This window comes from Delphinus delphis, chromosome 5 (genome assembly GCF_949987515.2).
Source record: "Delphinus delphis chromosome 5, mDelDel1.2, whole genome shotgun sequence".
NCBI classification, from domain to species: Eukaryota; Metazoa; Chordata; class Mammalia; order Artiodactyla; family Delphinidae; genus Delphinus; species Delphinus delphis.
In genome coordinates, this window is record NC_082687.1 from 13,533,990 (window position 1) to 13,556,554 (window position 22,565).

The 22,565-nt window shown below is 36.6% G+C and overlaps 1 protein-coding gene across 6 annotated transcripts in view; it reads left to right on the forward strand.

Moving 5' to 3' along the window:
• The window catches only part of PDLIM5 (PDZ and LIM domain 5), a 214,722-nt gene that overhangs the window by 98,669 nt on the left and 93,488 nt on the right, over positions 1-22,565 (forward strand). For 3 of the 6 annotated variants that reach the window (XM_060011994.1, XM_060011995.1, XM_060011996.1), the window contains 2 exons: positions 16,191-16,233; positions 17,866-18,284. In XM_060011994.1, the coding sequence (XP_059867977.1) occupies positions 16,191-16,233; positions 17,866-18,284 (462 nt within the window). The remainder of the gene's footprint in view (positions 1-16,190; positions 16,234-17,865; positions 18,285-22,565) is intronic. The other 3 variants (XM_060011999.1, XM_060011997.1, XM_060011998.1) reach the window with 2 other exon arrangements.

The window sequence follows — 22,565 nt, forward strand, 5'->3', positions numbered from 1 at the left end:
GTGAACGCAGCTGCTAACTCTGATCTGTAATTTTTATGTATTTTTTTGCCATGTATGACTGGGCCTTTGGGTTGTAACCATTGATGCAAATGAAAATGAAGGAAACATAACATACATATTTCTGGCTTTGGTGTTTGTGTCATCAGAATTTTTTTTGTTCATAGAACTTCAGTACTTGGAAGCACTTTTGCAGAAAGTTTAATATGCTGGATTTCTTTGTGGGGATTGGAAACAGCTTGTTCTCTGGCCAGTCTGTGATAGTTTTTTTCTATGCAAACTCCATTGCTAATCACTGTGATGGTTTCAGAGGCATCCAAGGCCCACACTGTCCCCCATACATGACCTCTGCGGGCAGGTGCACATAACTGCCTGCTTTGGTGAGCCTAGGTGTTGTCCTTGTACCTTGGATTCAGGGAAGTGCCTGAGGGGAATTCAGAAAAGGAGAGTCATTGACCTCACCTTTCTCCTCCATCTAACTTTTCAGAAACAAATGTAGCCAGCACCAAGTCCTGCATTGTTGTTAGGTGAAAGAACTGTCTAGAAAACCAGTTCTGGGAATTTAGGGGTGATTCTGTATCTTATGGATGATTTGTAACTGAGTTATCTCTGCCATTTCCCATTGCCGCCAAAACTCCCCCAGTTACTTTCCCGTGATTACAGTGGCCAAGAACTGACGTTTTCTGAAATGGAACCTGTGAAGTGGCTTTCACAAAACTATATTGTGTTTAATGTTAGACTCTTCTCTTCTCTTACAAAAGCCTAGAGCCTGAAAGATTATAATTGCCATTTATGTTCAGCTTTCATGTCACGGAGAGTGATAAATATCATGGCTGACACTCTAATAGTGTATATTTATGTGGCAAGCACTATTCTGAGCACCTTACATTTTTCCTTTTGTTTTCACAATGGCCCTGTAAGATGGATTAGTGATGGATTAATATTGTTATTATTCTTATCTTACATGTGAAGAAACTAAGAGAGAACGCCTAAGTAACTCTTGTTCTAGGTCGAACAACTAGTGAACGGAGGAACTAGTGTTTCTTGAAAACTGGGTTTGCCTAGTGGTGGGTGTCGAGCCAAAAGACACAACCAAGCCAAAGATCAGAAGGAGGATTTATTACTTGCAGCCAGTAAGGAGAACACTGGGGATCTTTCCCACAGCACTGTCTCCCGAACAGCAAAATCGGGGACCTTTTAAGCTAAGGATACAGACATATTCATGAAGGGGTTTGAACGGAGAAGAATTCAACATAGAATTGGGGAAGCGGTTCACAGAGTGCAAGCTTTAGTCGATTGAAGTCACAAGGGTCGGAAAAGGTCAACATCATCATTCCTTAGGTTCTGACCAGTCTGCGGTTTTGGCATCCTCCACCTGGGTGGGGGCCTTAGTGCCTGCAGAGTCCAAAGATATGGATCACATGGTTATGTATATCCCTTGAGGAGGAGCTAGGACTCGGTTTTATCACTGAACTAGTGTTTCTTGACTGCTTTCCCTCTGTTCCTGCATTCTTTCAATTTCCTTAAGATCACTAATTACTGAGACCCTTCAAAGGCAAACATTGTGGCCAGGCTTAGATCACAAAATGGCTTAGGCCAAGATGGCTTCTCTTATGTCAAAAACCATGCCTGGTTCTCTTTCTCTGGGGACTCCCTACACTACCTGCTTACACTAGGATTTGACTCAGAGAAATCTGCTTCTCAACTCTGTGAGATACTGGACATTCTAGGGACTACATTGCTCATCAAAGTGACCAGGCTAAGAATTTCTATTTTTTAAAAAAATATTTATTTTATTTTTGGCTGCATCAGGTCTTAGTTGTGGCACGTGGGATCTTTGTTGCGGCACATGGGATCTTCGTTGCAGCGTGCGGGCTCTTTGTTGCGGCATGTGGGCTCTCAAGTTGTGGTGTGTGGGCTCTCTAGTTGTGGCGCGTGGGCTCTCTAGTTGTGGCTCGTGCTCAGTAGTTGTGGCATGCGGGCTTAGTTGCCCTGTGGCCTGTGGGATCTTAGTTCCCCGACCAGGGATCGAACCTGTGTCCCCTGCATTGGAAGGCGGATTCTTAACCACTGGACCACCAGAGAGGTCCCCAGGCAAAGAATTTTTTAAATTTACCTATGGTTTGCTTGTCTTTGAGGCCAGTATTAGTGTCGGGGTTATTTGCCAGTCTGTCCTGAGTCTCACCCCTGTCATATATACCTAAGGGAAATAAAAGAATTAGCTAATATTGACAGATTTTCAGAAAGAACAAGAACACTGTATGATACAAACTGTGTTATAGAGGTGTTTGTGTTCCCCTGAGCTTGAAGGGACCTTGTGGCCAATTGGTCTTGTCTTCTATGAAAGAATCCCTGCAACAGTATATAGGTCCTGTGTGAACATCACCACTGGACAGCCCATTCCAGTTAGACACTTCTCATGGTCGGTGTTCAGCAAGAACATTTTAGAAAAAGCAGCCAAAAGAGTTAAATATCAGAATAGTTATGGAAGAAAAGAAGCATTGTTATCTTGAAAGGAATCAGGAACTTTGGTGTCAGAGTTACATAAATGCATATTCATTTATTGTAAAGAGTTTTTTACGGATCACAGTATAGAGCACACTGTGTGTTTGTCTCTGAACTGGTTCTAATCTTTTGTGAGGTCTCAGGTCCTTCTGTGAATTTTTGAAAAGAGGAAGTAAATAGGACAAGAATCTCCTATTTCTGTTCTCTAGAGATGTTTTAGGGGATGCTTAGCACCAGCTTAAGGGAAACATCACATTAGAGGTTGTGTTTTTCTTTCACTAAAGAATCAAATGCACTTCAGATTATTTGTCTTAAGAGTTAAGTATTAGTGTTTGGCTTCTCTAAATTTTCACACATTTTCAAATAGGGAAAATGTTCATTATCCACTTGAGTTTTTAAGTACTTGCTGGAGGATGTCGTTGTTGGAACAATACGTGTAGTAACCTATGGTCAGCACTTCTGTTCTTCTCAGTAATTATAATTCTGTCAGAAGCAAATTTGGTGAGATGGAGCTTTAAGACATGTACTAGCCAGAACTTTGTGTTAATTATTGTTGTTGCTACATTTGTTTATTTTGTGCCTTTAAGGATATTATTGAATGCAATACTTCTCACAAATTAAAACCAGCTTAATATTGTTTTGTGAATGGGCTGTTTCAGTTCAGTGAGGATTTTTGTGTGACCACTGTTAGGCAGCCATCATGTTTATTATATGACCTATCAAGCTTCCAAACCCTTCTGAGTTCTCTGCCCACCCCCTGCCCCCCATCAAGATTAGTCTTTATCAAACTGAGGCTTATTATGCATTCAGTTTATGGAGTCAGGGCCAGCACCTGCCCTAACCTCCTTTTTTTGTTTTGTAAATAAAATAGACTAGAACAAAACATAATAATGGATTGCACGTGAAAATATGTTTTTATTGGTTCAGATTTGTACCATGTAGGTCATGATATAAAATATATCTCTGACTGTGTATTGTGATGAAAACTTTGAAAACAGTAGTCTACTTCGGTGCTACTAAGTTTGCAGTCCCTGAAGTCTGGTGCCAGTTTGAACTGTTTGTCCCTGGTCTACAATGAGATAAGTACTGAAATTGAGAATAAGCATTTAGAAATTTTGTAGCAATTTGACATAGCCACAATTGTCAAGCTTTGGATCAGTGGATTTGTCCCATTGAAAGATGTAGAGGGCTTCCCTGGTGGCGCAGTGGTTGAGGGTCCGCCTGCCGATGCAGGGGACACGGGTTCGTGCCCCGGTCTGGGAAGATCCCACATGCCGCGGAGCGGCCGGGCCCGTGAGCCATGGCCGCTGAGCCTGCGCGTCCGGAGCCTATGCTCCGCAACGGGAGAGGCCACACAGTGAGAGGCCCGCATAACGCAAAAAAAAAAAAAAAAGAAAGATGTAGAACAGTTTGGGTGTTGTTGAACGTGCATGATGAGCCACACATGTTCTGAGTTGTGTATTGTTGAGAAGCACTATTCTAGGGTCATTTTCTAATATATTAGATTCACACTGTGGTGGAGGGAATTAATTCTCTCAAGATAACAAGCATGCTTTTTGGTAAAATAGGCAGAATGTGTTTCTAATTTGCTAGTTTCAGATTTTCTTCCTGTAATGACAGAGGTATTAGAGAATATAATGTTTTATATTGTCTCTTTGTTTAAAAAAATATTTTGTTAACATTGGAAAACTTTGGAATTCTAATATAGCTTAAATTTTACAACAAAATCCATTGAATTATCAATCAGAAATATAAGTAATACTGTCATTTTATAAACAAATTTTTGTCTCTATAAACACAAATAGTTTCTTAAATTAAAGAAACAATTGAATGTGTTTCAGCCCTTTATGTGTGATAGTATAAATGTGAAGTTAATCACAAATAATATAAGAATTTTCTTAAATGACAAATATATGAACACTTGCTTCAAATTTTCTTTTTTCAGATTTAGATATTATTATATAGAATACTTTGAATTAATTTAATAAGACTCAGTGATGAAGATGATTCTACTTCTGAACTGATAGATGTGAAATTTACAGCTCATCTTAAAGTTATTAAACAAGGACAGACCTGGCTTATCTATGGCTAAAATAGCCACATTTGATCACTAATTTTTAAATTCCTAGACTCTGAGTACTCCAGATTTTTAAAAAACCTAAACCCACCCCCAAGTTATTTTTTAAGAGTTAAATAAATAAATGGAAAAACCTAAGTTTAGACTACAAAGAATGAAAAGTTTTCATTTCTGTGCTTTCCACAAGACAGCAGACTGACTTTGTTTTCCTAATAAGGCTGTGCTAAATGTTGGAATGCTTGTCCCCTTGAATTTTATTGAATTACCTAAAAATACCCACTTTACCAAAAAATTTTGCAATTGAATGTGCTTAGCCTAGACAAGAATAGAAAAAGATGTATCTGGAAAAAGTTAGTGCCAAAATTGTGCCTTCAATATTAGCATAGGACAGAGCATATAAAAATGAGCCTCAAAGAGCATTTTCTTACCCTTTGGATGTTTGAAGGACAAATTAGATATTTTGCTATTTTCCATTTGTATTCTATTTGTCTTGATATATTTAAGATTTGGGGCAAGTTTTAGTCCCTCTCTCTTCCCTTCCTTTTGTTAGTAAGTAGGCTTATACAGTTCAAACATATTTATAGGCTAATGTATTGGTCAACACTGTATTTAGATTTACTGTTCTGTAATTTGAGGTTTGGGTTAAACTTTCTTACAAGATGAAGTACCGTATTTAGAAATATGTTTCCGGGGCTTCCCTGGTGGCGCAGTGGTTGAGATGCAGGGGACACGGGTTCGTGCCCCGGTCTGGGAGGATCCCTTATGCCGCGGAGCGGCTGGGCCCGTGAGCCATGGCCGCTGAGGCCTGCGCGTCCGGAGCCTGTGCTCCGCAGCGGGAGGGGCCACAGCAGCGAGAGGCCCGCGTATCGCAAAAAAAAAAGAAAAGAAAGAAATATGTTTCCGTCTCACTTAGAGGAGGGAAAGACAAAGACCGTATAGTGGCATGGAGTAGCTTATGTGTCCTGGCTCCCAGTGAGCTTTCTGGCTTCATCTGTCACTGCTGTTTTTGCTTTTACTCCCATTCTAGCTCGTTGGCACATTCCTGCCTCTGAGACTTCACACTTGCTGTTTGGTCTGCCTGGAATTCTCTTCTTCAGGTCTCTGCTCAGATTTCACATTATAGAGGCCTTCTCTGACTTCTTCATATAAAATAATGTATCCCTGCCCCTGTCTTGCTTTATTATACTCCACTACACTCATTATCATGTGACATTCTTTGCTTGTTTGTCTTTAATCTGCCTCTTCCAAGTAGAATGTAAGCACCTTCAACGTAGGGGTTTTGTCTGTTATTCATTACTGTTGATGAACCTCCTACATCAGAGCCTGTTCCGTTAGGGGCTCAATGAATATTTGTGGAATTAATTAATAAATTAACAAAATAAATTAATTTAAGGAAAATATATAGTACAAGTATTGCCCTTGAACTTGAAGTGGCATTAGGCGTAACACATATTGGTCAGGAATGAGAAGTGCTTGGTTAAAATAATTTATGGTAATAGAGAAGCCCATACTAATTATAATAGATCTGGAGGGTTAACAGGAGTTAGAGTCTGACCATAACATAAGGGTGTGTGTTTGTTTATAAAAGTATAGGCTGATTCAAAAAGAATTGAACTCTATTAAAATGTATTATTCAGTGACTAGGTATATATGAATGTATGTAGCTAAACCAAATTGAAAAGGAAGCATCATGGTTATTTCTGTAATCTTACATGTGCGGTGTACACCCCTGTATCACAGGGCACACATCAGACCAGCAGTCTTACTCATTCTGCGTTATTGGTAGCATATCACCATCAATAGCTGTAATGGAGACTACAATGGTCCTTTATTTTCTCAAGATCGTCAGGAAGACGAGATATAAACATGAGGTTCTCGACACATACCCACAAGAAGATCTCATGATGTGGTGTCTTGGGATCTGCATGGCTGCTAACTTCAGAAGCTGGCTGCTATTTTGACCAGAACACCTAGTTTAGCACCATAGGTGATGTTCATTAAGGAACCTCCAGCCCCATCCTGCTGGAAAATGAAGTTATTAAAGAATTCCTATTACTATGGGGAAAAATATTCCTCTTCTCTGGAACAATAAGGAAGAATGGACTTAAGGCGCTTGTTTCTTTGTTTTTGCATGTTTATAAACCTTTAACTGGGAATTTCCTGAAGTACTTAAACTCTTACTTATGTGTATATTGTTCATGCTGTAAAATGTGTACTTTCTATAGATCCGAGAATCAGATAGGTAGATAGATGTCCACATATATATCCTCTCTCTATGTATATCTATATGTTAACTACATATGTACACATATATGTATGTATTACCATGAGTAACTTCAGTTTTTACATGAATTAATCCAAAAATGACATTCTATAAGTAACATGATTGAAAAATGAATAGTTACTAGTTAATAGAAAATTAATAGTCATTCATTGTTTGAAAGCATTTCTAGATCTCTGAAGTTCTTTACCAAAGTTACTTTTATGACTTTCACTTTGATATTATTTTTAGAAGGCAGAGTGTTAGAGTTGCATTTAAAGTATCTGGAGGACTTGGGTTCAAATCTTGCCTCTGCCATTTTCAAATTCTAAGTTGTGGTCAAATTATTTAACCTATTTGAGCTTCTGCTTCCTGTAATTAAAATGAGCACAATACTACTTGCTCAGGAAGAATAAATGAGATAATTTACAGAATGGGCCAAATGAAATTATTGCCATTTGGTACGTACTCGATAAGTGATATTTTCTCAATAATTTCTAGTTTGTTGTTGTTTCTGTTGTTTTCTCTTGAAACCTATCCTGGTAGATAATTTGGTTTGGTTATAACAGTATATAATCAGAAACAGAGAATAATTTCCAGAACTCCAGGGTCGTATCTTCTACATAAGGGGTAGAAAAGTAGTCTGTTGCTGCTTACTTTGTGCCAATCACCGTGAGGTGTGTTACATACATGACCTCATTCCATCCTCAAAATAATTCTACAGGGAAAGAATTACTGTCCTCATACTAGCAAAGAAACTGTAGAGTAGCTATTTTATTTTGTTGGTGACCTAGACTTGCAACCTTCATTAGCTATTTCTCCTGTTTGTCAAAGTATTCCTCTATCAAGGAAGAACTTGATAAGAGAAACCCTGAATATGAAAGGTAGGAGGATCTCTCTGTCTCTTTAAGGCTCTAAGCTTTTCCTAAAAGGAAGGAAAAAATAAATAGACAAACATCAGGGTGTGAGTCGTACCTACTTACCTTTTATCCTACTCTTCAGTATCTGACTCTTACCATGCATTGCTAGATATCTGGGAAAAGCCAATTATGCATATGGTTTGTTATTGATGCCTACTCTCTTTTTTTTTTTTTTTTTTTTTTGCCGTATGAGGGCCTCTCACTGCCGTGGCCTCTCCCATCGTGGAGCACAGGCTCTGGACCGGCAGGCTCAGCGGCCATGGCTCATGGGCCCAGCCGCTCCGCGGCATGTGGGATCTTCCCGGACTGGGGCACGAACCTGTGTCCCCTGCATTGGCAGGTGGACTCTCAACCACTGCGCCACCAGGGAAGCCCGATGCCTACTCTCTTAATGTGAATTTTAACCACATTTGTTGTTCAAGGGCATTTTAATAATGTCACGAAAGAACCAGAAAAATGTAGATGTATAAATGGAACTCCTAATTTTTCACAGGCAGATTATTTGCTTTGCAAATCTATTAGTTTCTTATTAATAATGAAGTATTATGTTGATAGTACTATGTTGATAATGTTTTTTTCTCTACCGGATGAGTTGGAAGAGAGGATATATTAAATAGAATTATCATCATGCCCTAAGGAAGGTATAAACGTAGTAGGTTTTGAGAGAATGCAACTCTGTTATAGATTGCTTGTTTATATTAATCCTAAAAGTATTATAATCTATGTCTGTTATGAAATAAAGAATAGGGTTTTAGTGGGAAAGAAGGAAATGATACTTCTCAGTTTCTCTTACAGAATGTATGGTGCGTCCTTTTTAGTTGTTCTTTTAGAATTAAAAAAAAATTACTAATAGTTGCGTTTATAATATGTAGAAGCAGAAGGTGAGAGAGGTTTTTAGTAGCCTTTATCATGTATTAGTAAAGGAACTGAGGTGGAGAGTTAAAAATAGTGCTTAAAATGTCATCCTTAATCCAATAATATTACGCCTGTCCCTTTACCAAGCTTCAGTATCAGTGCCCTGTGGTGTGAATTTTATTTGAATGGGTGGTTTGGAAGTTTAGATGGATCATTTAACGGCTAGTATGAAAGTTGGAGTAGAGGAGTTAAGAGGGATTGAAAGGTAGTGTCCTGCAACCACAGAAGGAATAATGGAAGCTCAACTCTCGTTTCTTATGGCAATCAGTGGCTGAACAAATTGTAATCTGAGGTTTTCCATTATGCAGAATGGTTATGAGGTTTAGACTCCAAAAGAGCCGTGGTCATGTAAGATATTTCCTAGAGTGTTTGTTACAGTCAAAACCATAAAATAATCTAAACGAGGGGTTGGCGAACTATGACCTACAGGACAAATCTATCCCCCTTCTGTATTTATAAATAAAGCTTTATTGGAACACAGTCATGCTCACTCATATTTTGTCTGGATTGTCTTCCTAGCTATAATGGCAGAGCTGAGTAGTTGAATCTACAGCCTGTGACCCACAAAGTCTAAAAGATTGACTGTCTGGCCCTTTGCGGTAAAGTTTGCCATTTCTTAACATTGGGGCATACAAAAATAGCCTCCTTGTATAAAACCCTTTATTGAAATGGTATTTTCACTCTAAAAGAATTTTACTTATAATAAGTATGAATTATCCTGAACTTTGAAATTACTTTTATGTAACCTTGAACACATCTAAAATATTATATAATTTCTTCAACAGTCTTCTTTATAGAAATTATTTTATAAATACTAGTTAGAAAAATGCATTTTTTTTTCCTTAAATGAGGCTGAGGTTATTGGGAGTGTGGACATGAGGCACGACAGACAAATGAAACTTTCTTTCCCAATAAAAATGTTCTTTTGGAAATAAACGTAGGGTAAAAAAACATTTCTTGTATCTAGAATCAAGTAGAATAATGGGAAATTTTGGATTTACCACTTTATAAAACTACCTTACTTATTGACTTACTATCTGCCACCTCCATTAAAATGTAGACTCTGGGCAAGGACCTTCTTTGGCTTGTTTTTACCACCGTGTTCCCAAACTTGGAACAGTACTTCAACCATAGAAAATAAAGTAGCGTATCATGAGATGAAGAAATATTTGTTAATTTGTTGGCTTCTGCTAAGTGAGATGGATATATTAGAGGGAGGATAATGTAGAAATTGGCATTAAACTTTTTAGTGGTCCAAGTTATTTAACATTTCTAGACTTTATTTCTGAAACTTAAGAATTGTATATAAGGCCTTTAATTCAGTATGACCGACCCCAATAAATGGTAGCTGAATGCTGACACCGATCCTCTCATTGTTCAAATAATGGGAAATATGTTATCATTTTAAGTTTAGCCTAATGCTCCCTTCTCTCCCCTCCCCGCCATCCCCTTTCTTTCCTCCTTGATAATACTGTAACCGTGTGGGTCAGGGAAGCTCAGTAGAAGTCCTTTCCTTCCTTCCTCACCCTCTCTCCCTCTGTGGCTTCATTTAGAACTGGTTGCTGAAAATTTCTTCTCAAGCCCCATCAACTCTTGTGACCACCTGAAAAGGATCTTTACAACAAAAGCCCTTTCCCTTACCTAGGGAGGTAATTATCAAGTGCTAACTGCCTGTTCTGGATTTCTCTGAGCCACACCCAATTTCAAGCCAAGCCCCAGCAGAGGGGGTCCTGGGTACTCAGATGGGCTCCAGCAGTTCCTTTGCTTCTCTCTTTTTACCTCTTTCTCCCACTCTTCAAAGTCTGTCCAGCTTTGGGTTATTTCTTACTCTCTAGAGGAAAATATATACTTTACTTAGTACCCATAGTAAAATAGAGAAAATGCAAAGAGAGAGAAAGAAAATCAGACTGTGTATGAATGCATGTGTATGTGGTGAATATAATCTTCTATAAGCTAAAAGGTGTTATAACATGCTGATATTAAGTACTATTTTGTACTTATGTTTGTAGAAAAGATAATCTTTACGTGTTCTCAGATCATTTGGAAAAAACCACTGATGCATTGCCATAAGTGATTTAAATGTTTAAGGTTTGAGTTTTTAGGAAAGCCAGCTGACTAGAAGTACAATTAAATATAGGGAAATGGTTTAAAGAGACATCCCTCTACACACTTGAGTGCTCACTTTTTTCCCCTCTGGAGTTGCTTTGTTATTGTAAATTGACAACTTTGCAATTAAAGTGATTAATGATGTGCCCTAGTGTTTATGGGTCCTGAGGTCAGTGAGCCCAAAGATGGCCATGCTGTGGGAAACTTAGATAGAGCTCATCTCACGAAAGATGAACTAAAAATCCTCCTCTTTTCTGTATGATTGTTTATGAGTTAAGTGTATTAGATATGGTTGAAGGCTTCACCAAGACATAATGAGTAATGTGAGTAATCTTTATCACTCCAGTTCTGTTGCATAATTCCTCATTCTTAAACACTAATGTGAACATTCATTGGCAACTTTTATTAGCTAAAAACGTATTACTTTATACAGCAGTATTGGAAAATTCATTGAGCGTTCGAACAATGCAGTTTTTCATGATTCCTTTGAATCTAATCTTTAATAGATCTGTCGCTTATTTATGGTATTATTTTTCCTATACATTATTCTAACCAGGGCACCACAATTCCAGTTTTGAATACAACATTGTAATTTAGAACTCCTTTCAACTGTTCAGCCAGAAGTTCTGAAACTGGTTGTAATGCATCAGGGATTTTTATTTTGGATACTGCTCTCACAAAAGTCAATCAGCTTTCAAAATAGATTGCTGTAGCCACACTGACGGCTTTGTTCTTTGAATTCCATGAGCTGAGGATAGTACCGGGCCAGGGCACTAGCCTCCCGCCATCGTGGCTTACTCCCATACAGGGGCTTCGCACTAAGGGAAGAGAGAACAATAAGAAGACTGTTGGACCCGTGGCACCAAGCCATTGCCAGGATCTCTTCTGGTTTGAAACACACCACACTGCACAAAAGTGACTTGTGTCGCTCGCTGCGGTTGAAAGGGAAATCTATTATCCCATTGTGTATTTCCCAGGATTTGAACAGAAAAATGTAGCAATAATTTTTAATAATTATACATTAGGTTTTAAAACTTTATTTTAAAGTCTTTATAAAATTATTTGCTTTTAAGTAATCTATCACATTTCTAAAGTAAAGGAGCAGATGCTCAATCCAATATTGTTCTAAAAAAAAGAAAGACAACTATAAAAATTTTAATTTTGAGAACTAGCTTTCCTTATTCATATATTAGGATTTTCTCCTCAGGAAATATGGGAAATACATATTTCAGTTTGGTGAAGGAAATGAGATTTTCCTCGTTAAACATCGATTAAATTATGCTCAGAGGCTTTGGGTATCTTATTTAACCAAGTCCATGAAAGCACCATCTCAGTAAGAGCGATATTCTGTATGACAAAAGGTTTCCAGGATTTTGTGGACTGTAATGTTTCTCTCCCTTAATTGTAGCCACCTGGAGGAGACTTAAAACTTTTCAGGCTGACAGAGATTTACTCTCTTTACTGTTTCTTTAAAATAGCATTTCTCAGAGGGTTTTTCCCTTTCCTAACTCCAACCTTGAGAAAGGTTTCCTGAGCAAATGAATATTCTGAAAACGAGTTCCATAAATGAGTATTCTAAACTCCAAATGGGTGTGGACCATGATCCACAGTATTTTCTTCCTGGGCATTTAAAGGCTTTGAGTAGTCCCTTTACGTAACTTTAACAATGCTTACGTAACTTTAACTTCAAGTTTTCTAGATATCTTTGATAACAGAACCTTTGTTTTGGGGGGTGGGGCGGGGTTGTGTTTTAGAAAGTAGTTTTCTGTGAAGCATGCTTTGAGAAATAGTCTTACTTATTATAAAAAATAGCACGTGTACAGTGCGTAAAATGTGGAAAACACACGAAAGAGAAGAAAACAAATATCATTCATAGAGAGCTTCTACTAAATGTTGGTGTGTTTCCAACCACTTTTTTCCATGCATTGATCATGCTCTATATGCTATTTTATATTTCTCTTTTTTCACTTAGTATCGTAAAGTAAGCATGTTATCATGCAATTCAGAATTCTTTCTCAAAATGATTTTTAATCATTGCATAATGTTTCATCATTTGGTTATATTACAGTTAACCATTTCCTCATTGTATATTTAATTGGTTGTTTCCTATTTTTCACTATTATAAGTTATACTGTAGGGAATGAGTATATTTTTACATAAAGTCTTTTTCCTCTTTTAGGTTATTTCCTTATGATAGACTCCCAGAAATTGATTTAATAAGTCAAAGGGTGTGAGCTTTCTTCAAGCCTTTTATAAATAAATGCCAAATTATTTTCCAAAAGAGCTGTAATAATATATAATTCTTCCAGCAACAGAGTATTCTCACAAACATTATGCATTAATATTTTTTAAAAATCTTGACACTTTGAAAATAAAAGGTGTTGTATCTTTTTATTCTGTTGTTTTGTGATAATTAGTAAAGTTTGATTTTTAAAAAGCTGGTGTGATTGCTGTTCATTATTCAGATTTCAATTGTCATGTATTCTAAATTTCCCAAGCCACAATAGTTTGTGTTGTAAGAATATGTAATCACACTTAAATATGAGATTTATGTACCCTACTGATCTTTTAAAATGTAAATAATGTATGTTATAGATTTGTATACGTATTTTGTGTGTTAAAAATGCTTTTCCAAATATTTTTAATGTGGACCAGTTGACTTCTTCTGTTTATTCCAAAAAAGCAAAATAACATTACAATGAAGGCCATTTTAAACAGGATTCAAAAATTACATGTCTTAAACTGTGAGCTCCTATATATATTCAAACAGAGGTCAGACATGTATCTGATTGGCATGTGATAGAGTAACTCTAAGGAACCTTCTAAGTTTTAATGATTCTAGGACTCATTTGGTAGTTATTTAAATAGTTAAACCAGAACTAATTTTTATTGCATCTAGTGTTCACTCTTCCATTTGACATTTACTTATAAGCCATCTTTTTTTTCTTCTTTCCACCTACAAAATGATGCTTGTGTTTCTAACATGTAGTGGATTCAATCCTGGAATTTTGAGGACAGGTTGTCCCTCTTTGACTGCTTTTCTTATTTCATGTCATTGCACTTACGGGACTTTATCAGAAGGCAAGCAGGGCAGATATTCAAGATCCAGTTTAAAATTTTTTTGTGAATTCATATTTTAAGAAGTATTTTTGTAGAACTTTCATTCCATAAAATATGTTAAGACTCATTACTCTGCGTTCTCAACAAACTAAGAGGTTGGGCTCTAAAGTTAATGAAAACTAACCATTCTGGGGCTTTTGTTACTGTTGTTGCTAACCTGTTTAAATAAGAACTAACACCTAGAAAAAACTAAGGGGTTTGTTTTCATAGATGTAGGATATGTGCGTTTTCTTCTGTTTGGAAACCTAGTGACTGTTAAACATCCGTCTTTTGTATAAATTGTTTTTGTGTTGCTAGAAGAGCTCCATGTACCTTTAAGTGTCCAGATGAAAAATGAAAAAGAATATTGTCTTCTCTATTATGGCAAGCTTTCTTTTTTTTTTTTTTGGCTGCGTTGGGTCTTTGTTGCTGCACGCAGGCTTTTCTCTAGTTGTGGCGAGCGGGGGCTACTCTTAGTTGCGGTGCGCAGGCTTCTCATTGCGGTGGCTTCTCATTGTGGAGCACGGGCTCTAGGCGCACGGGCTTCAGTAGTTGTGGCACGTGGGCTCAGTAGTTGTGGCTCCCGGGCTCTAGAGCACAGGCTCAGTAGTTGTGGTGCACGGGCTTAGCTGCTCTGCGGCATGTGGGATCTTCCCAGACCAGGACTTGAACCCGTGTCCCCTGCATTGGCAGGCGGATTCTTAACTACTGTGCCACCAGGGAAGTCCCATGGCAAACTTTCAATCATGTCTTGGGTAGTTTTAATGAGTAGATCCTTTGTGATTACATCTTACTGTGAAATTTCAATGAAAGGAAGATTCCACTGTTCTGTATTTGAACTTGTTTCCTTTGCTTGTTATAATAACCCTATAAGCTAAAAGAGAAATTGTCTGATTGAGACCACACGTGGAAAGTTGTACAACTGTCAGAGGGTAATTCTACATGGCACTAACCAAATGTTAGCATCCATTGTGGTCTCTCCTATTAGGTTAGCCAATTATTCAGTCTGTGCCTGCCCTGGCTAACCAAATTAGTTGTTATTGGGAAATTCAGTTGCTGCTAAAAATGTTGATCAGAGTTCATTACTAGGTTATGATCATGGAGACCAAATATCCTGTGTTAGCTTCTCTGTAAGTCAAATGATCTCATGGTTTGCATCTTAAAATTATCACTTATTATTTACCTACTGTGGTTACATTTCTTGAATTCTACACTTGCTGTCTTATCCTCAGGCTTATGTGTTGTAAGAGGAGTCAGACTGCTTCTGACATTATTAAACATAACATGTACCTTAATTCTGGGAAAATAGCCTTTAAATCATTAGAAGCTCTCCAATCATTTAGTTACTGTCCTTGACTACAGCCAGTGTATTGTAATATATAAGGACCGTTGGCCTTAGTGCCATCCTAGAAGTAATTTACTTTAATTTTGGAGTTTCTCATGTGAAGCATGGGGATAATGATAGTTGCTACTTTGGTTGTGTCTTGATTATATGACATACTCACTCCAAATCAATTATCGTTATTATTAGTCCATGATAACCAAAGGGACAGTAATAATGCAAAAAAGCATAGATTAAGAATAATATATTTGAATATGAGAATAGTTCTGTGCATGGATTTTTGTCCTTCCCTGTTCTCTCCTTTCTACACTCATTACTGATGACCTATTACACGCCAGGTGCAGTGCTGATACAGACACAAGTGGGGCGTGGTCATTGCATTCACTGAAATTATAGCCTAGTGGAAGAACTTCGTTTGGTTTTAGTAGAACAGATACAGTAATGTGCACTGAAGAATATAAATACAAAATTAGTATGCCTTCAGTGACCCAGTTCAACCAGAATTTATTCAGTATCTTCACAAAAACATCCAATGTCCTCTGGGCATATTCATGGATGATAGGAGAAAAGGCAGATACTATTGGAGATAGAGATGCAGATTATTTGTTTCAGGAGCCATGCAGGGATCAGAAAGTCATGTTTATTTTACCTTACCCTTTTTGGTAGGGAATAGCCTTAATTTAAAGGTTAAACATGGATGCATTAGCAAACAGGACTGGTGTTTGTCTTTCCTCATTCTTGAGTGGGTAGAGTGGATATTCATACACTAATGAATACCTAGTATATGAGGTATTGGATCTTACGGCATTTGAGCTGCATGAACTAATTAGATTGTGAATAGTAAAACCATGAATTATGAAACTGTAAATTCTGATGATTTAGTATATTGAGGTATATAATAATAAAAATTCCATTAGTAAGAAGTTTGCAAAAATTCATGTTTTTTTCCTTTTTCTTTTTTTTCCTCAGAGCATCTGCTACACCCAAGCCTGAGCCGGTTCCTGTTCAAAAGGTGTGTTTCTAATCTAGCATCACTAGGACATTATTTGACTGTCCCTCTTGAACCACTGTAACTTGCGTTCCTGTCTCCAGTCATACTGACAATTTATAGTTTCGATGCAGTTCTCCGCACAGTTCTTCTTTAAAGATGACGAGGGAAAGTGGAAATCAACACATACAGAATTATCATCTGAAATTATTCCTCATCATTTAAACATTATTTCCAATGTCGTATGTTATCAATAACTCATATCCAGATTTCTTACCTTCACTTTTAATTTGCCTATCTCTATTCACATAATCTAAAAAGATGAATATCACAGTAAGTCTTTAATAACATTTTATTAGGAATATTAATGAGTTTTTAAATTACATTTTCAGAGTATTCTTGGATTAGGTTATTGGCAAGTACCCTTTTTTTCTCATATATATCCTGAAATTGTCCTAAGCCATTATTCATATAATCTGGTTTTGCGCTTTTGGGGGTTTTCTCCTTAATTTTACTTGTGCCTTTCCATTGAATTTATTTATATTGATTCCCAGAGGCATGAAGGTACTTTATCCCCCGCAGTTAGCTTTATTATTTCTGTAACATTAATTTAGATTACTTTTTTTCCCTTCAAATTAAACATAATAGAGCCACCATTGTATGCTTTTTAAGGAATTTTGATTGTTTTTCTTTGGGGATGGTAGGGACTTATTCTTGAATGTCATAGAAGCTTAAGCTGTTGTTTTTTTTGTTTTTTGTTTTTAACTTCATACTTACTCTGGGATAGGGATTTGCAAACACAAATTCTGTTAATTTTAGGAGGAATTGAGCTTTCTTAGTTGTTTTTTTTCTTTGATGGCAGTGAAGAAACATCTAAGGTCTTTTTTTTCCCCTCATGTAACTACTAAATATTAATTTTAGAAAAGGGAAGAAATTTATTCCATCTTTAGTGATATCTCACAACATTCCAGAGAGAGAAACAACAGGTGGATTACAGGAAAGGGAAAGGATTGATTTTGTTTTGTTGATTTGTTTGCTTTTTTTGTTGAGTTTTTTTTTAAAGGAGCGATTTCTTGATTCAAAATAATTAGAATGTGCACATTTCTGAGTCAGATGAAAATGAACATTCCTTCGGTTGTTTTGTTTTGTTTTGTTTTTAATTGAGTTAGAAATGTGCTGCTGCTTCTGCATGAATCAAATAATTGTACTCTGGAGAGTAATTAAACAGGTTTGAAAGATGGAATTATAATTGAGACTCTGGATATTTTAAAATAAATATTTTGGTTAGTGATGTTTTGTTTACTGTGGGGTATTTAGAAAATTTTCCTTTGGAATATGCCTGAATTGGTACTTATTTTGGCCTTTAGGCTTTTTGATAACTTTTCTAATCTACTTCCTAAATATTTTGAACTCCTTTCATTTTTATTAAAAAAAAATATCTACTCAGTATGTGCATCCACGTTATGCATGTTGGGACCAGTTGGCATGCATACTGTGTTATATCAACTCATTGTTTTTATCTGAAAACGTGTGAAGTTTGGCCTGCTAACATGATTGTGTTTGTCTTTTTACAAACTAGCTGTGTGTTCTTTTCAGTGGATCTATTTTGCATGTCTTTGGCCTGTTTTTGTGTATGTTTATTTTTATTTTACATAGGGAGAACCTAAAGAAGTAGTTAAACCTGTGCCCATTCCATCTCCTGCTGTGTCCAAAGTCACTTCCACAACCAACATGGCCTACAATAAGGCACCACGACCCTTTGGTTCTGTGTCTTCACCAAAAGTCACATCCATCCCATCACCATCGTCCGCCTTCACCCCAGCCCATGCGACCACTTCATCACATGCTTCCCCTGCACCCGGGGCCGCTGTCACTCCTCCCCCATTCGCTGCATCTGGACCGCATGCTAATGCCAGTGTTAGTGCTGACCAGCGGTCATCTGCACTGAGCGCTGGTAAACCTGCAGTTAATGTCCCACGGCAGCCCACAGTCACCAGCGTGTGTGCCGAGACTGCCCAGGAGCTAGCGGAGGGACAGAGAAGAGGATCCCAGGGTGACAGTAAACAGCAAAATGGGTAGGTGGCCAAGGGTGCTTTCTGCTCTTATCAAAACTCTTCTTTCAGGCAATTTCCAAGCAAAACTTAATTTCCATCCCCCCCAAAATCAGCTGTTCTTTGAAGGGAGGGAGATGAAGTTTCATTTGCTTCATTAACATGTAGCGTTATGTTACATACAATACAACACTTTCTGCAAGGCGATTATAGGTTAATCCAGACCTAATTATGCATTTTGACCTGTTATGAACCATGTAACAGACTCTGTAACTCTTTTTCTCCAAGTCCTGGCACAACGTGGAGCAGCTGGCCCTTATAATGCAAGGCAAACCTTGAATCTTTCTTCCTCAATTTTTCCATCCTTTTATGAGCCACCAAAAGTTGAAACAGAGTGGTTGCAGTCGTGTCAGCTTATGTATCTCATGCTAAAGAGAGGAAATGAGAAGTCTGTAAGAAGCTTTTTTTCTAGGAAGTAGTTTTAAGACAGAAAACAAATTTAGTTTTGACTCATGTCTATGTATGATGCATTAGCTTAGGTCAGCTGGCTAAGCAACATTCTTTTCAGATAAACTTATAATGGAATTTAGTCTTAAAAATCAAACAGTGATGAGAGGACAGTAACATTAAAGGATGCTTAAAAAATATCAGAAGCAAATTAAAGGATATTTCACTGTAAAAATATTTCTAAAATTTAAAGCAGTGGACACTAAATATATAATGTTAGCAGAATTTTTTGAAAATCCATTCCTTATAATTTTCCCCTCTTTATGGTACAGATTTTTTAAAAACTGGTTGAAGTCTGTTTTCAGCAGCCTCCATTTATAGACGGTTATTTTATTCTTTTTGGAATCCAGTGACCGTACTTTAAGCCAAAGTCATTTTTGTAAAATCATTTTGATCAGATTTATTGTGACAAAAGTGTCTTTTAAAAGGAAAACAAAAGGAAATAATCTGCATGCGTGATTGTTTTTACCAATGCCGGTTCCCAGGAAAATATAATTAAAATAATTGTGTAGATAGGTCCTTTCTGAGATAATCCCTTCTGAATGTTAATTCATGTAATGAAGGGGCTGTGCTTTCATAGCACTGCTGCCATGGCAACTTGGGGGCTTTGAAAAAGAAGGTGGCAGGGTTCCAGGCTGTTGCTGAGAGGAAGGGACAGGTCTGGAAGGACAGCTACTGGGCCCTACATGCGGTTTTGTGGTGGTGGATGGCTTTTGAAAGTTTCGATGTATAAATTGAGGAAAACTAGTGTCCTAAGTTATCTCTTCTTTCATGTGAGGAAGAGAAGTAGTATGTAGTGTTGAGATGCGTTTGGTTATATTTTTTTTGGTATGTCTTTTTTAAGACAATAGATTTTAGAGTAATCAAAGTAGTACCTTGAAAAAACAGATGCTGCCTGTCAAATGCTAGCCCCACAGAAAACTAAAAGCAGAAGTTTATTGTGTTTGTTAAATTCCAGGCTCAGTAGAAAAAAGTCCTTTGAAGGAAGTATTTGAGTTAAAATCTTTTCTCCTTGCTAACATTTCTTGAAATTTTATAAGAAAGCCTTCTTAATGGAAACTTGTAGAGATAAAAGCAAATTGAGGTTACGGAAAGGTACTACATTGAAAACATGTGAAAATACCAAGCTGAAATTGTGTTTTATGAGTACAGCTTTGGTGATCAAACTTGGAATGATTTAAAGCTTATTATTTTTCAACTGAAGCTGTAGGCAGCAGAGGTATGGTTACAGGGTCTCTACAGTGGCTTCTTAATCAGTCGACATGTGGTTATCGAGCACATGCCTGGTGTTCAGCGCTGCACAAGGTTCAGGACAGAAGGGATTATTACATATTTTGCATCATTAGCAAGCAAATTACTGCTTTGGATTCGTAAATTGATTGCATTTAAAAATAGCTTAATTTCAGATGTTGTCCAGATATGTTAGCACGATGAAAACTTGAAAACAAAGTATCTATGAAGTTCTGAGACATATTTGCAGTGCTCTTTCTCTTACTACATTTAGAGCAGAAAAATCGAAAATACATCACACATTTTACTATTTACTAGTCAGTGATGTGTCATTTTGAAGAGCAGGTGTTTTGTGATATTGATGAATTTCCTGCATCCGGTGTCAAACTATTTTCCTGAAATCACTGTCAGCGTTTTTACTAATTATGTGATTATTGAATTTTCCACATTTTTATAGTGTGACAAAAGATCTTCAGCAAAACTCTTTCACAGTTGAGGGTTGTTCCTTTTTTTTTAAGAGAGAGTTGTTACTTTTTATGAATTACTTTTTATTTTAAAACTAATACATGCCAGTAACCAAAAATTTAGGAGTTTAGGAGGATGTGAAGTTAAATGCATAAGTTATCTTTTTCTTCAAAGCAGGAGGACTATTAGTTTTTAAGTGATTTATAGGCATCCCACCCAAATTTGTCTAGGATTAATAAACATAAGACAAATAAGTGCTTATGAATTATGCATCATTACTGAGAAATAGTTATTCATCCTAATGGTATGAAATCTAACGATTGTGTTGCTATCTTTATAATATTTCTTAATAATACTACGTTAACATTCCTATTCCTTCTTATAAGTAATAATGAACAAGGTACTTCTAAGAAATTTTTAGTCCATCTTGTACATATATGAATTTTTAGTTTTGGCTTACTGTCTTCTTTATTACTCTCCTTACTCTACTTAGAGCAAAATGGAACTTTATATTCCAAACTGGAAAGGAGTCTATTTTACATGAAGTAGTTTAACTGATTTACCTTTTCCCTTTCCATATGCCCTTGCATTATAATGTGCCACTGCTTTCAAGAGGTAAGTCTCTCATGCATCCTTAATTAATTTTAATTTCATTGGACTGCAGTTTCTTCTAACAGTTCTTATGTGGGATTTTGAAGAACCTGGCCTTGGAAGATACAAAACATGATATGACAGTAATATTTTTAAATGCTTTTCTCTTTACAGAAAACAAAAGTGACAGAGTTAGTATCCACATTACTGGAGAGAAAATATGGTGACTTATATATGAGTAAACAGCATGAATGCCCGATTTTTGCAAAATTAGGCTAAATTTTGCGAAATAGCTGTAATTTAGAATAACCACATTTAGCCTTTTCAATAAGTTTGGTTTTGCATTGCTGTGTTGTGGTGAATTCCTTTATGGTAGTAAATAGTAGTGTTTAACTTTTATCATAAAATATATGTGGGGTTTGCTGTGTAATGGTTTAAAAGAGGTAATGTTCGGGGTAATTTGTATCAGTCAAGACTATTAGAATACAAAGATAAAGATAGAATGTAAAGCATAAACATATGTACCACTATTGAATAGTACATATAAAACTGAGTTGTTTTCCAAATTCATATCAAAACCCAATATTTCCCAGGTAAAATCTTTAAGAACCATTTCGATTTTTCAGCCAGTGTTACTGAAAGTTTGAGAACTCTATATATGCAGTTGTGTGTCACTGGATGATAAAAATTCTGTGCACCTTGGAATTTGTTAAGAGAGTTAAGTACCAGTTTGTTAAGTGTCACAGGTAGTTGGTATAGGCATTGAAAATAACTGTGGTATAACTTCAAAACCTTGCTTTTGTGTCTGTTGGTATTGATGATAAACTGGTGATTACTAGCTTTAAAAATAGATAAAAATCACATTAGGTAAGAACTTAAAATTAATTTTATGTTATGATTATTCTGAGCATGTGCTGAAATTTCCTTATCATCCTACTCTAGAGTAGAATTGGAAATATGGAATATCTATCTTAGACACACTGGAGGGATTAACTATTGAATTATTAGAGCAACTTTCTTCCAGCGTGGCTATGATCTCACTAATTGAAGAGTTTCATGTTATAGACACATAAGAATATTGCACAATGCACTAGAGAAACACCCCCAAGCCCTGATGTATTGTTTGTCTATTTAAAGTTAAATTCTGTACACAAAGATTTCCACTAGTTACTAGATTCCAGTGTAACAATTTGACTTATAAAGGGGAAAAAAATGGGACTTGGAAAAATAAATTTAAGCATTTAGGTTAAATATACATTTTTTAGAATGCAGATTAAGATTCATTAATTTTTTCATTATTACTAAGCATTGTGCTAGATGTTTTTAAATGCAGTGTGTGATTGAATTCTCAAGTGATAGAGCTAAGATTCAAGCCTAGGGTTTTTTGAAGCCAAATTTTGGTGTGTCTTGCCAAATTTTTGGTTCTGTCACCTGTTTGTGCCCTGGGCTTATTTCTGTTACTTTGAATTAGTATTTGTTTTTCATGGTTATAGACTTGAGGATAAATTGAGT